This window comes from Sus scrofa, chromosome 14 (assembly GCF_054392235.1).
Source record: "Sus scrofa isolate SSC_HxYL_T2T_F1_AM1 chromosome 14, Sscrofa_HxYL_maternal_Yorkshire_Landrace_v2.0, whole genome shotgun sequence".
In the NCBI taxonomy this organism is placed as follows: Eukaryota; Metazoa; Chordata; class Mammalia; order Artiodactyla; family Suidae; genus Sus; species Sus scrofa.
In genome coordinates this window covers 9,790,269-9,805,616 of record NC_139396.1, presented here as the reverse complement: position 1 = coordinate 9,805,616, position 15,348 = coordinate 9,790,269, and the positions used below count along the sequence as shown (strand labels likewise).

The 15,348-nt window shown below is 55.2% G+C and overlaps 1 protein-coding gene across 1 annotated transcript; it reads right to left on the bottom strand.

The window, feature by feature from the left end:
• Positions 1-3,503: 3,503 nt before the first annotated feature.
• Positions 3,504-11,188, bottom strand: LOC146396288 (NUT family member 2G-like). Its single transcript, XM_084997689.1, has 7 exons — positions 11,072-11,188; positions 8,487-9,183; positions 7,420-7,548; positions 6,237-6,409; positions 5,513-5,808; positions 4,933-5,049; positions 3,504-4,543 (listed from the first exon to the last, which is right to left on the bottom strand). Exons 1-7 carry the CDS (start codon positions 11,097-11,099, stop codon positions 3,758-3,760), a joined length of 2,226 nt encoding a protein of 741 aa, XP_084853815.1. The 5' UTR covers positions 11,100-11,188; the 3' UTR covers positions 3,504-3,757.
• Between the last annotated feature and the right edge of the window lie 4,160 nt (positions 11,189-15,348).

The following is a 15,348-nucleotide window of genomic DNA, read 5'->3' as shown; positions in this document are numbered from 1 at the left end:
CCAAGCTAGTGTTCCTTGGCTAGAGTCCCTCTGAACATAGGGTATTGTCGTGAGCTTCTTTGTTCCTGCGTTTGTTGTATTTTGTGATTTGTATTTTCTCTATGCCTTGTGTGAAAACGTAGGTTGTTGATGGGCAACCTGGCATCTTTTGTATTCTATAAGCATTTCGTGCCATTTGCTTCCCTCTTAACACCAGTTTTTCTGGATCCTACCACCTGTTAGGTACTGCACGTTCCTTTGCCTACCGTTCTATATATTTTCCCAGTTCTCCTGGAGAGGCCTCTTTGAGCATGGAGTGGTTCAAAGGGTGCATCTCCATGTCCACATATCTGGAGGCTTCCTTTCTTCTCATTCTCGTTGTTCTGCAATGGACAGCATATGCTTTGGAGTGAAAGGCAGTGGCTCTTTGTTTCCTTATCGTAGAGGTTCTCCAAACATCCCAGGCAGGAACGGCTCCAATATGACTGTGACAGAGGAGTGCTCTGCCTATTTCCCTTACACTGTAACCATAAGGGGATTACCTGAACATGGAAATGCCAGGCTTCTGAAGATGTGTCTGACAGGGCCAGTTCACAGCCACCCCTGCCCATTGTTGTCTGGATCATCTTACAAGTAGAGAGAGAGCCAGGGTACAGGAGGGGGTCCAGATGCAGCACTCTGCTGCTTTCTATGGCCGTGGTCCCATGTGGGCATTGGCTACCACCAGAAGGCTGACATGCAGGAGCCGGGTGCAGTCCCTGGCAGGGGGATCAGCACTCCCAGTGGGCAAAGCTCCAGCCTCTCTCCTACTGGCCAGGGCAGGTCTGAGCTGTGGGTGCAGCCACCAGGCTCTGAAGGCCGATGACAGAGGCACCAGGAGGCACTCCCCAGCTCTGTCAGCCACAGTCCCTGGCTGTTGGCAGGGACCGTGATGTCCCAAGGAAGAAGGCCCACCTCCCAGCTGCAGGGAGGTGGTCTTGAGCAAGTCAGAACTGCCCTTTCTCGTCTTCAGCAAGCAACATTTTCATCCCTGCCTGTTGCTTCCTCCCAACCCATGTGGTTGCCAGGCTTTCTTTGTCAAACCTCTTCCAAAGCACTTCGTGAAAGGAAGGGCATCCTTACCCCGACTGACTAAGAAGCACCTCTTGAAAATAAGCAAGTTTCCCCTCACCCAAGACTCTTAGCTCCTTCCAAGGACCATCCTTGCTCTCTCCTGCATGCTGCTGAGTAGCAAAATGTTGGGGATCCAGAACTCCTCCAATGACTGGTATGCTAGCAATAGCTTCTGTGACAACAGGAAGCTCCTCCACCCCCCCAGGCAGAGGCACTCAGGACACCGTAGGTGATGGCTCTGTGCTCTGTGCCCCCTTTCAAACCCTCTGCATCCCTGCCATCTGAGGAAGGAAGGCAGTGCCTGGGAAATCACCCTGGTTACAGATGCGTCACTTGGCCTGTCTGGCAAGAGGTCACCTGTGAGCCAGAGGGCCCGAATCCCCTCTGGAACACACTGCTGCGTCGCCACCACCCAAACAGGCCCTTCCAATAAGGCACGATGGCCTGGCCGTTGGAATGGCTGGACACTGAAGGAATGCTGTCTGTGACTGGGACACAGGGGACGCGGTGCCTTGGTCTTGGAGACACATGGCATTGGAAAGGCAGAACCCAGGCCAGGGGCCCCACCTCCTAAGTCAAATGGGTTTCTTCAGCCAATGCTTTGACTCCCCCTTGAGGGGTTTGGAGATGAGCCTTTCCCTGGTATCAGAGGGTCAGCTTCCCCTTGGTGTCTGTCATAGACAAAGAGTGTCCAGCCACTGTCTCTGTCTCACACAAGCAGCACCAATCCAGCCCCCAAAATTGGGAAGCTCCTTCACCCACCCTGGGCATGGCAGCCATTTCTGTGATGCGGTGAATGTGCCATCCATGAAGTCACGGTTTCCTTGTTGGATGGAGGGATGCGTGGATAGATGGAGTCTCTGATTGGCATTGGAGGGCCCCACCTGCAGCATAGCGAAGTTCCCCGACTCGGGGTCGAATCAGAGCTGGCATTGCTGTTCTACGCTACAGCCACAGCAATGGCAGATCCAAGCCACATCCGTAGCCCACACCACAGCTCAAGGCAATGCTGGATTCCTTAACCCACTGCACAAGGCCAGGGATCAAACCCACGTACTCATGGATAGCAGTCAGATTCTTCATCTTCTGAGCCATAATGGGATCTCCCTAAAATACGATTTGGTGATGGTCTGTACATCTTTCCTTCCTGCAAATTCTATTGCATTCTTTTCTTTTCCATTTTGAGTCGGCTGCATTGGGGCCTGTGGGCTGTTCCAGGCCAGGGGTCGAGTCCAAGCTGCACCTGCTGGCCTATGGCACAGCCACAGCAATACAGGATCTGAGGCATGTCTCATACCTACACCACAGCTGACGGCAATGCCAGAACCTTAGCCCAGTAAGCCATGCCATGTCTCATACCCGGGTCCCCATGGATCCTAATCCGTGTCCTTAGAGCTGAGCCACACGAACTCCTGCTCTTTCATGTTTTAATGGATTGAAAAGCATGAGTAAATGGCTCACTTTATGTGTGCCTGCACTTAGCATTAATCCTAGAGTTTTGGCGTTTGGGGTATTTTGCTTTTTCTTTTTTTTGTTTGCTTGTTTTTTATTTTGTAAGTGTTGGCTGCCCCTGTGGCACACAGACGTTCCCAGGGACAACCCAAGATCCTTAACCCTCCTCACCCCAATCGAAAAATTATAGCTGATCACGTAAAGTCCCAGGTCTTCTTGTATCAAAAGCTCCCTGGGGGTGGATGCCAGTGGGCTGGTGAGGTTGGGACCACTGAGCTTCACATGATGGAACCTCCCCCCAAGCCATTAACAGGTCATGAGATTACAGTCACTCACTCCCTCCTTTGTTTTGTCCTCACTGGGACTAAGAGGCCCCTGCCTCCACCATTTAGCACATGGCAATAATCCCACCAAGACGATAGGAAGGTCCCCCACCCACAAGGCACCAAAGCAGAAAGTCCTGTCCCTACAGCCAAGCCTTTTCCTCTCTGGACAGGCCACCCCCACGGGACACCCTGGAGGAGTGGAGGATCACCCCAGCCTGTCATCTGGCCACTTCAGAGAGGCAGAGAGAAACTCTCTAGAGGTAAGGGCTGCCTCCAGCCTCCATTCTCACGACTGGTGAGTGTCCAGAGGGCTGAACGGCACAAAAGCAGCTCTCTATCCCCAGAGTGTTCCGGGATGCAGAGCATGGAACCGATGCCCCAGAAGCCCCCTAGCCCAGCAGGCTGGAGACACAAGGATGATGAGGCTGTCCCTGGGGCTAGTGAGAGCTGTGTACTCCCAGGAGCAGCCTGGGCATCCTTGTCTCTGTGGAGGAAAGACTTAGTCATTCACCTGTGGATCCAGACTGCCTGGGATCTCACACATGCTTCGTTCCTCTCAGATCCCCTCTCTGTCCTCAGACGACCCATCTCTGAGGACACAGGCACATGCAAGATGACAGTGGACCAAGTGCATTTCACAACAGAACGATTTTATCCAAGTTTCACATCCCCCATTGCGAAGGAGCTACTGTGCCCACCCACACACACCCAGACCCAAGTCCCCACCACCTAACCCCACCCACCCCCACTCCCTCCTGGCACTGGTCATTCTGTCCTTCCTCCCCACCCCTATGGCAGCCAGGATGGTTGCTAGGACCCGGAGGAGCCCAAGGCTTCCATGGGGGCTGCCCACTTGGACTGGCCCTGGAGGGCTGGCCCACCGTTCCTTACTGGCTGCAGTGCCACTTCCTCCTCCTCCGTGTGACACATGGGTCACACCTGCTCCTTTTGGGCTGGGAAGGGTCAACCAGCCCCAGAGCCAGGGTGTGCCACCCAGAGCCTCGCAGGTCAGCCCTAGGCCTGGCCAGGTCCTCAGCTGCAGCCAGGCCTCCACACTGAACCTGCTCTCTAGACTTGGCAGCTTCCAGGGGGCCTGAGCTGAGGCCCATTCTCTTGGGCACGGGGGCTTGGGAAGCTTTCTGGGCCCTCTGCCCTGCAGTGCAGACAAGACCCGAGGCAGGGACAGGGCTCTGTGGCAGCCCCCAGGGTAGCAGGCTGTGGTGAAGGCCCAAGAGGAAGGCCAGGCTGGGGAGCTCCTCCTCATCCTCACTGAACCCGTGACCCAGCCCTGGGGCTCCACTAAGAGGAGAGGCCTCCCTGAGAACCTTGCTGGCCCTGGGTCCTGATGGAGGGCCCGAGCGCTTGGTGCCCTGGCGAGGAAACGGCTGTGCTGTTCCAGCCTGAGGGGGCTCCTGATATCCTGGAGAGGGCACAGAGCCTTTGTGCCTGAACAGGCCCCTGTCTGTTTGGTGGTGCCTTAGATGGCCATGGAAATCCATCTGGGGTGTACAGGTTTCATCTCTGACCCCGGGCTGTGGGCCTTGCTCGTTCCTCTGGGCATCTTGTTGGGCCACAGACTCTGAAGGTCTTGTGTCCAGGTGGGGTGCCCTGTGATTGGGAGTGGCTGGCGCCCCGTCGTCCTCCTCCAAGGCCAGGACTTGTGTCTGCACTAGCTGGTGGGAGAGAGGTGGACAGTGACTGCTCTGCACCCTCCAGGGAGAGCCGGGGCTTATGGGCAGGAGGAGGTGAGATGGGACTCACATCCACAGACAGAGCCTGTGGCCCTCCTGCCTTCCTCCTGCACCTTCTCCCCAGCAGGGTCCTTGCCCTGTCCCCGGCTCCCCTCCTCTCCTTCCATTCCTCCTGCCCTGCACCCACCTGGGCAGCCTCCCGGGTGCAGGGCCCCTCTGTCAGGGAGGGAGGGACAGAGCCTTCAGGGCCTCCTGCTCTAGGGCCCTCCCCGGCCCTGGCTGACCTGGGTCCTTTCCTCCTGGATTTCCAGGGTCACATGGGTTGCCCCCCTGCCCCCAGTCTCCCTAGTGTCAGTCCCTCCCCTGGCCACCTCTTCAGGGGAGAGTCCTTCCTCCTGCTCCAGCTCCTCAGCCAGGCCCGAGAGATCCAGCTCTGGTTCTGGGGAAAGCATCTCTGCCAGGAATCGGGGATGAATGACCGCCTCCACCTGGAATGGAAGGAAGAGGCTGTGAGCAGCCTTGGCAGGAGTGCCCTGGGAGGCAGGAAGGCCTGGGGGAAACGTGACTAGCAGTGGCCAATCCAGAGTTTCCCTCACAAAGGGGGAGCTTTCAAACTCCCATAGGTATTGTCTACCCTCACATAAACACACACACACACTCACAAGCAGGTGCACATGCAGACACATGGGCTCCAAAGCACAAACACATAGGCACCGACACAGACACACAAAGGCCTCCAAAGAGAGAGAGAGACACACACATGTACAACTTTCACATCCACATATACACATCCTATGCACCAAAGTACACTCAGACACACAGGAAGATACACAGATATCAGGGTCAAGGACCAGAGCATAAATCCCATTATCCTGGGCCAAAGACAGAACTAGGGTGCGAAGAGCATCTCTCCCTGGAATCCTGGAGTCTCAGACTCCAGGCCCAGCCCACCTTGGTGTCAAAGGCCTCCTGGGAACACAGCTTGTCCACGTAGCTGAGGAGATCCGGGTCTGGGAAGCAGCCGTCCTCGTCCTGTGGCAGCTCATATCCATCCTCTCGACATTCCATATCTGACTCCCCTGTGGCTGAGGGGCCAGGACCCACCAGTGCGTCCGGGAGGTCCCCATGCTCCCTGCAAGCCTCAGGGGCAATCTCCTTGGGGGCCTTGTTCTCCAGCAGCTGCCAGGCTCTGCGTGGCCTTGGGTGGGTGTGCTGGACCCTGGGGCCGTGTTTCCTTGGAGCACAGGCTGAGGCAGAGCAGGAGGAAGGGAAAGTGAGGGGACCCAGCGCCCAGAAGCTGACCCCTGAGCAGGCACAGGGGAGGGTATTGTTGTGGGGCAATGGATATGCATGTGGGAAGGGGGAGGAGCAGCCAGAGCCTCAGGTTTTGTGGGAGGCCAGATTCAAGTCAGGGACAGGTAAAAGTCAGGTGTGAGAATGTGTGGAACATCTAATGATCAAGGGTCTCCCCATCAGCACACTTGTTAGGCAGATTTCACAGGGGCCCCTTAGACAGGGAGGAGGGTGATGAGGTTCTAAATGGACCAGGTCCACACCGCAGAGGGGAAAAGGGGGACTGAGACCCCCTCGGGGGCTATCCGTGTTGAAAGACCAATGCCCCCTTGAGGGAAAAGGACCAATCTGGGAACAGGGACCAGGCCTAGGCCTCTCTTACCTGTACCTTGACCTCCAGGGGGAAGGTGATTCACAGACTGAGTGCCCCTTTTGCAGGATGTGGGTTCCTGAGGAGCCAGCTTTGTTGGAGCTGGAGGAGGCATGCCCTGTGCCCACGTTGTGCAGGACACGTTCCCCATCCTGATCTCATCCTCTGCCTCAAATTGCATGAACCTGGGGGGTGTTGAGGGACAGGCCCCAGTGAGAAAACCACCTGGGCTCTGGAGCCCACCCAGGGCAGCAGGACCGAGGGGGTGAGGAGAGGGTGTCCTTAGGTCTGTCAGGGCCCTGTGAGGTGCTGTCGCAGCAGGGAACTGCTGTGGCAGAGGTCCAAGATCTGGGCCTCCTCCTGCCTGAGCAGCCCTGGAGCTGGAGGGCATGGTCCAGCAGAGACCCAGGTCAATCTCTGGGACCAGGCTTAGGGACACATGGTGGGCATTGGGGGCCCCTGCTCATGTGCCCCCGGACCTTGTCTGACCCAAACCATGGAGATGGCCAGTGGCCTGGTCAGGCACGTATCTCTACAGAGCCCTTGCCTGAACCCAGAACCTGGGGCTGGGAGTGAGAGTGCAGGAAAGCACGCATGAGACAGAGCCCAGCACTGGCTGGTGTGGGGATCCTACCCTTAGAGGTGAGGCATATCTTGCCACTGAGAGCTAGCTGCTCCTTTGGTTTTGTTTGGAAACTAGGAGGTTCACATGCAGAAATGACAGGGAGGGCCAGAGACCCATGGGCTTCCCCAGGGATGGCCGGTTGCCCATTCCAGCCATCGTTGATGAAGAGAGGCCTAGACAGGCTAGGTCAGTGATGGCCAGGCACCCAGCATGAAGGGGTGCCAGGCTGCCGGGTGGAGTCCTCACCCCTGCACAGCCCCCATGCCTTCAGGGGACCCCCTCCTGGGCTGCCGTGCTCCCAAAGGCCATCCTGAGGCCTCCCCACATCAGCATCATGGTAGGGCAGAGCTCCTGGGACAGGCAGGCTGGAAGAGCCAAGCTCTCCAAGTGGCAGAAGGGATTCTGGAGGCCAATAGGATTAGGGGATTCAGGGAACAGGAGGTGTCAGGTGCCAGCCTCCTCTTGCATCCTCTCTGATTGCTAGCACCTCAGCCAGATCCTGCCCTGGGGCCTGCCCATCACCCACCACCCACCCCACCATGTCGCCCATGGCCCAGGACCCTGACTCACTTTGCTGCCATTTCATAAAAGGCCATCCTCTCAACGGTGCTCATGTGCTGCCATTCCTGCATGGCCTGCCACATTCCCTCCTCCAGCGTCATGGTGGGCTTCAGGCGAGCCAGGGTGCGAAGCACTGGGCTGTAAGCCCTCAGGGTCAGTGTCTTGGTACAGCCCAGCCCCCAACTGCCCAACCCCACCCAGCTCCAAGGCCTCTATGTGCCCCACCCCTGCCAAACCCAGGCTCAAGAGGGGGAGACGAGGGTGTCTGGAGAGCAAACGCAAGCCTTCCTGGTGCCTGGTGCCACCACCTCCCACTCAGCAGAGGATGCTTGTCCACTCCCTGGCTATAGCTGGGACACTCTGGCTGGGGGCGGGTTGCCATCTCATATAAAATGCAGCGCCATCAATGCGGGAGGGCAGGCGCCAGTCTACCAGCTAACAGGTCTGAGAAGCCCAAGGATTCTTAGGCCCAGGTCTCTGCACTAGATGGCCTAGTCCCCCTTTTCGGAGGGACCTCGGGTCTAGGAGGGATGTTCCTGCCAGGCTCACAGCTCTAGGAGGATAGACCCTTGCCCTTAGGACAGCTCGACCACCTCCCCGTTCACACTGGACTTCTTCAGAACAACAAGGACCGGGCATGCAGAAAGCTCCGTCCTGGGCCTGAATGTCCTAAGCCTTATCTGAAGTGATACCCACTGGCTGCCAGAGGCCCAGGTCCATGTTGAAAGGAGGTAGCACCAGAGAAGCAGGTCCCATTCAAACTCTGGCTCCTCACATCCGAGCAGGACCCTCTCGGACTGCTCTCCTGCACTCAATGTTATCATGGCAGTGCAGAAAGTGAGACAACTGGTCTTGCATGGTGGTGGTAGCTGAGCTAAGGCACGGACAGGATGTCATGGACTGGACATGGGACACATCTGAGTGCAGACGTGCCTCCTCATAGCATGGACATTGCTGTCAACCCTCCTTCTTTCGAGGTGAAAGGATGCCTGGAAACCTAAGCAGGGAGGCCATACCAAGGTCCTGTATATGCGAAGGCTCCAGCTGAGCTAATGAGGGCCTGAGAGGTCACTTACATGAGAAAGCAGGAGAGAGCTTCCGCATCGGGGCTCTGGGGCAGGTGGCTGCGGGCCAGGGACTTGAAGCGCTGCCAGCGTCGGAAGTTCTGATAGACGCTCTTATGGTGAGAGGCGTCCTCCTGAGGGCCCGTGTGCTGGGAGGCATGCAGGCTGCCTGCCCCAGAGGTGCCATGTGGCCACGGCCCAGAGCTCCCTGGGGGCAGGATGAAGGCCGTCTGGGCAGCTGGCAGTACTGCTTGAGGAGGAAGGCCTGGGGCCAAGCCTCCCTTGCCAGCCTGAGCTGCTGCAATAGCTGGGGCAGCCACCCCGCTGTCCCCCACAGGGCTTGCTCTGCAAAGGGGTGCAGGACACAAAGCACTCCCCATGAGGGCCCTGGAAACATTCCCATTGAGGGGGGCCTGAGGGCGCCCAAAGGCCTGAGACTGGTGGGGCAATGCTGACCTCCCTCCTGACCAGACTGGGACAGGGATGTTGCCAAGCCCTGGGGCAATGGGGCCATGGTCAGCAGGAGTCACCCGAGGTGTCATGGGGTGAGGTGGCTGCAAGAGGGTGCTTCCAGGCAGGAGTAATGGGGCCATGGGCGGTGGCAGGTGCTGCTCCCAAGCTGGCTGGGGTTGGGAGCCAGGAGTGGGGGGAGGATAGGAGCGTGAGGCGCCAGGGGGCATGACCACATCCGTGCCCAGCAGTGGAAATGCTGTGGAGAGAAAGGAAAGGGGTGAATGGAAGAGGAGAATGGGTGACATGGACGGAACCTCTCTGGGGACTCAGAGGGCACACCTCAGTGGGAGAGGGCATTTGGCCCGAGGAACCGTTGTGATGTGCAGATGTCCTGGAGGGATGTTCATGATCTGACCTGCAGTTGAGAATGACTTCCCTGGGGACCTTGATCCCCCACACCCAGTTCCCTGACCCTGTCTTCCTAGAAATGCTCAGCTCAGCAGCAGGGATGGGAGAGCCTCCCTGAGGAGCTCCCTGACACCTCGTCCTCACAGGCTGTCCCCACATCCTGGACATGAGCATGCCCCTCAGCAAGGTCACTGGCAGGTAAGGGCCTTCTCCAAGGTCCTTCCAGGCACCGTGAGGCCTTTGATGGACCTCCACTGTCTAAAGTCGAAGGGGCTCACATCCTCCTCAACCCTTCCTCTCGGGATGCTCAGCACACATCTGTTCTGTCATTCTTTCCTGACCTCACACAACACCTCTCCAAGGCTGAGAAGATCGCTCTGCACACAGAACCCTTAGACAAACACAGAACAGCCCCACCAAGCATGCACCTGCCTCTCCGAACCACCCAGAGTGGACACTTCACAGGGGCTAAGGTGTGCCACCCCAATCCCGATGGCCCTGAAACGCTCCCACCTTGCAGTTCTGCACCTCAGAGAGAAGTCTGAGAAGTCGGTGTGTGTCCCCTGTATTTTTCCACTTCCCATCCAGGGTTGGCTTCTGAAGATGAGCACGGGCCCAGGGTGGCTCATGTGACAAGGGTCATGGGAGTGGAGGTTGTCTGGGGTCCTTCCCCTTCCAGCTCCCAATAATGGAAAGGGAGGAGAAACTGAGAATCAGGCAGGAGTCAGGTGCCATTGTGAGAAAACCGCCCATTCAGGAGACGGAGGTACATACCACGAGGCACCGAATTGACCTCCACATGTGTTCTAGGAGGTTTGAGAGTAGCAGACTAGATCATCTTCCTGCTTCTGTGCTACACTGCTTCACCCCCCCCTTTACAAAGGAAGCAGCCTTCATAGGCATTCCACCTGCACCAGCCTCTCTCCACATGTAGTAGTAGTGACTTGAAATAGGAACACACTCTTCATCTCAAAGTCAGGCCTCAGCTTCTGCTGTGAGACACCTGACACGCTGCGCCATGTCTGCAGAGACGTATTTCCACAAAAGAGAAACCAATACAGAACACCTCAGGCCCACGAGTCCTAGCTTGGGTGAAGTCACCTGGTTGCCCATCCCTTGTGGAATCCAAGGCCACAGTTGCCTGACCTGAGAAATGAGTTCTGGGCGGGATGAAGGGTAACGTTCTGGGCCGTGGCAGTGAGAGTCACATCCTGCCCAGCTCAGAGCAGACCCTTTCCTGAGCATGTGGCCACAGACAACACCCACCAGCACTGAATCATTTTCTGACTATACCCTCCCATTCCACGCCCCCATTAGCCAGAGTATGCTCCAGTTCCAATCCCTTAGAGAGGTCTGGTGAGGCGAGCTTCAGATGCCTGAGGACCACAAGGCGGGGCTAGGCTTTCCCCATGACCCACCCAGGGCCAGCCACAGGACACTGGCTACACACACGTTCCAAGTGGCTTGTCTCCCTTTTAGAAACCGCCAACCTGCCTGCTGCCATCCTGCCTCCCCAACCAGAGCAAGGCCTCTTGAACCACCTCCAAGCAGCTGTCCTCCCCAGGGCAGCCTCAGGTTTCTACAGGCTCCCCAGCTGAGATGTCCCTGGGGTGCAGTGCTCTCGCCTTCCTCTCCTTCCGTCCAACTCCGTGTCCACAGTGAAGGGTCCCAACGGAAACCCAGGGATTTGAGGGAGGCCCTATCTCTTGGAAAACAGCCCCTGTCTAGAGGCTTACCGCCTTCTGAAGCCATTCCCACAGGCATGGGCCTGGACCACCCCGGGCTGGTGGCCTCAACGTGGACAGTCCAGAGCAGGACCCAGCGAGGGACCTGCCCCAACAGATGCTCAGGAGGCAAGTAAAGGAGCCCAAGTTTGAATCTCAACAGTAGAATGCGGGCCTCCAGTCATTCTGCAGTGGGGGAGGGGCCGAGGGCAGGTGAGCCTGGGTGGGGGTGGGGTGCCATTCCATGCTGGCCTCTGCAGGGAGGCAAGAACCAGATGTTTCTTCCACCTTATGCAGGGGCCAGACAATTGTCCAGTGCCTCGTCAGGCAATGTATGTGTTGGTTTTCAGAGTCACAGCAGCAAGGTTTGTCTTGATGTTCCCTTTCCGTTTGTTATTCATCAACTTGTTTGTTGTCCTTCAACCCCCTCAGCTTCCGTCCTGGCTCCAGGCTCCCTTCCCCAGAGGCCAGACTTTCTGAACAAAATTCACCTTTTATCATCTGATAACCACGTGGGTTTTCATGGCCACCTGGAACCCAATGTTTATGGTTTGGCTTCTCTCAGCAGACCCACCATGTGTGATTGGTGTGTGTCCGTCTTTCCTAAGGAAGCCGTCCTTGTGTGCCAACCAGCATCCAGCAGGACCCACCTTCCTCATGTTCCCTTGTGCTGGAAAGGCCCAGCCTATCCAAAAAGCCACTGCACAGCCCACGTGTCCAAGACCAGAGATCAGTCTGTGGTGTCTCCCGTATGATGACATTGCTGGTAAGTCTTGGAGCTTTTCCCCGTTAAATGTTTGAATGTAACATTTTCCACAAATCCTCCCTTCTCAGGGATCACAGTCCACGTGTGCCGAATAGCATATGGAGTGCTGAGTCCTCCTCTCCCCTCTTTCCCCTGTCCACTCAGTCCTCGTTCCCACCAGGGATCAGAGATGCCTGTTTCATTCCCATCTTTTCAGAGATCTTTTGGGCAAGCAACTTTGAATGCCATCCGTTGGCCTTTGCAGGTAGTATTCCTTTGTCTCTGGTTGAAATGTACCATGTGCACAGGGAACTCCATCTTGGACTTGTGATGGAAAAGGTTGGGGGATAATGTGAGAAAGTGATTACATATGTATCCTACATAGATATATATGTATCATATATCATATATACATACATCGGTCTGTAGGACAGGGTCCTTCGGCTACGCAGCAGAAGTAGACAAAACATTGTAAATCAATTGCAGTGGAAAACCTAACCTCTTGTAAGATCAAAGAGTTCCTCTGGAGAAAGAGTAAAAAAGGAAACGAGAAAATTAAATAGCGTCCCCGTAGACATGAATATCTTTCCTTTTGTTGCGTTCCTACTGATATCGTGGCTCCTCTGTTACTGGATGCATTTTTAACATGGGAGTTCCTCCATTCTCTTGAAATTCAATGTACTGAAAGGGCAGAGTGCTCAAAGCCAGGCAAAAACAATAGTAAATGTGCAGGTCCATTTGAGTTTTTCATTTCCCATACACAGTGCCTGCATTTAGCCTGACCTGTGTCCCGTGCACCATTTTGGACATCTCTTTACTGCAAGTACTTTCCCTGTGTATCTGAAATTTACCTTTCCCTTGGAGTCAGCATGCATCTGGCAAGACTCACCCATAAGGGTACCAATTAGGCTACAGGGAGTGGGCAGTTCTTGAGGGGAGGAGAACTTGGAGTGGAGACCAAAAGGTGCCTTATGGTCCAACCCAAAAGAAAATGGCAAAGGGACCCCAAATCTGCAGGCTCTTTGGATGAAATGGCAATGGAAGATCCAAGATATACTATTGCGTCTTTGAGCTTTATGTGGTTAAGGACAGAAGTAAGGGAGGAGAAGACAAAATCTTCTCTTTCCTTATGTGAAAGAACCAGAAGTGTGTGTGTTGGGGGGGTCTCTTGGTTTAATTGCTTTCTCCTTTGGGGGACACACGTGCTGCCTATGGATGTTCCTAGGCTAGGAGTCACATCAGACCTGCACGAGCACGCCTCTGCCATAGCCAGAGCAATGTGGGATCCAAGCTGCATCTGGGACCTACAGCACAGCTCAGGGCAACCCCGGATCCTTATTCTACTGAAGGAGGCTGGCATGGAGTGTGCATCCTCACAGATCCTAGGGGGGTTTATGTCTGCTGAGCCATGATGGGAATTGCTGGCTTTTGTAGGTGTGAAAACATCAACTGCCCATGATGTGGGTGTGCCCTTTGACACAGTGCCAGCTTTTTATCCACCAATGTCCAATCTCCACGTGTCCAAACCAACTCGCATCAACGTCCTCCCCAGCAAGCCCTGCTTAAGAGCTGGTGCATTTCCTTTCTGCATCCCATACCCTTGCTCTTGAGAATCGAGGCTCATCCTTCCCTATGATGCTGTCTGCATGGGAATCAACGTAGCATCCCTGACACAGCCAAATGGAAACACACCTGAGGAAACGTTCAGATTGGGAGTTAAGATCAGCTTATCACGATGCAAATGATAGGAATGCGTATGTCCCTCTTGTGTGGTGAGAGGCGAGGTCTCGGGAACATCATCAAGGGAGGTGAGGGGTGAAAACCTCCTAGGACTGCAAGCAAATCTCTTGGGAGGCAAGAGTCCCTGTGTGCAGTAGCAGAACTACAATTGCTCCTGCTGTTAGGGTGTTGGGCAAGGAAGGAGAGGTTGAAAGGATTGTTGCAGATTGAGAAAAAGGACTTGTGTGGGTGCTTCCGAAGCTTCTTGCCCCTTGCAAAGGAACATGGACTCCAAAGAGGGTGAGAAGCTGAGGCGAGAGTATCTCCTGCAATGCCATGGTGAGCTTTGTAGGAAGAAACTCTGGATGGGGCACTGCAAAACTGAGCACCATGGGAATAGGGCTCTCTATTGGAGCTTTTACACTGAAGAAACATTTCAAGGGTTTTCAAACAAGACCTTCATAGGAGAAGATTGCTGAGGCACCCATTGTACCCAGGCATTCAGGAAGGCCAGGCTTCCTTGTTGCTTCCTCCCCTTCTTCAGCCACTCCTGCAATTTGTTACAAGATTCTCACGCATAGCTCAGATGTAGTATTTGTGGGGGTTTCTTGTTTGGTTGGTTTTGAATTGTTCTTCCCCCAAGACAATGGTTTTGCTACTGTACAGCATGGTGACCCAGGTACACACACATGTACACATTCTAGTCTCTCCCATGAGCATGCTCTCTCACAAGTCCTCAGTGCTACACAGCAGGATCTCATTGCTAATCCACACCAAAGCCAATCCTTTGCATCCCTTCACCCCAAGCTCCTAAGCCACCCCACTCCCTCCCCAGATGTCGTATTGGCATGAGTCTTCTCAGGGACATTGATACAAAAGTTGCATTGTGGAAATGAGGTGCTCCCAATTCTTCCATCATTTTTGACTGACTTTGGATTTCTGAGGGCCACATCCATGGCATCGGGAGATTCCCAGGCTAGGGGTCCAATCAGAGCTGTGGCCCCTGGCCTATGCCAGTGCCACAGCAATGCCAGATCCCAGCCGTGATGGCAACCTACACCGCAGCTCACATCAACACCCGAACCTTAACCCACCGGGCGAGGCCAGGGGTGGAACCCGCAACTTCATGGTTCCTAGTCAGATTCGGTTCTGATGCACCATGACACGAACGCCTTCTGTTGTTCATTATCTTATACTACTTCAGACCCCTACATCCCGACATCGGAGAGGCAGAGGTTGTCAAATCAGCGGCACTGTAATGAGGGAAACCAGTCATGGAAGTGGGTGTCTCAACGTCCTTTGGACCATGAGCTCTGATTGTTCCTGCAGAGAGCTTCGGGGCCGGCACTGGCGGCTGAGGAGAAACATCTCTGGAGATGGATCACTAGCATCAGGAGACAGTGAACCTTCCACTCCCACATGGAAATTGAAAGGCACCGAGAGATCCCAGGTTTGTGTCTTGTGGACGTTTCAAGTCTGTGCCCTTGGGAGCTCTGGGTGTCATCAGATAGATGTAAGGGTCTTGAGAGGTATCCTGTGGAGGAAGAAATGCTGTGATGTTGCCACGGACCAGAAAAGGGATCTGAGGGTTCAAGTTTCTTTGGCGAGCATTACCAAGTCAGGTCAGTATGTTGAATCTGCTGCTACTTCTTTGTGGGTGGATGGCCACCTGAACTTCCATGATGTCGTGCCAGACGTAGGGAGGGAGAGGAATAGTGTTCCCAAAGTACCTGCTGTCTTGTGACTGGCCAAGAGGGTCAAGTGTAGCTCACCAGCATAACCAGGACAACCAGAACCGTTCAAAGGAGACACACCTGTGCACCAA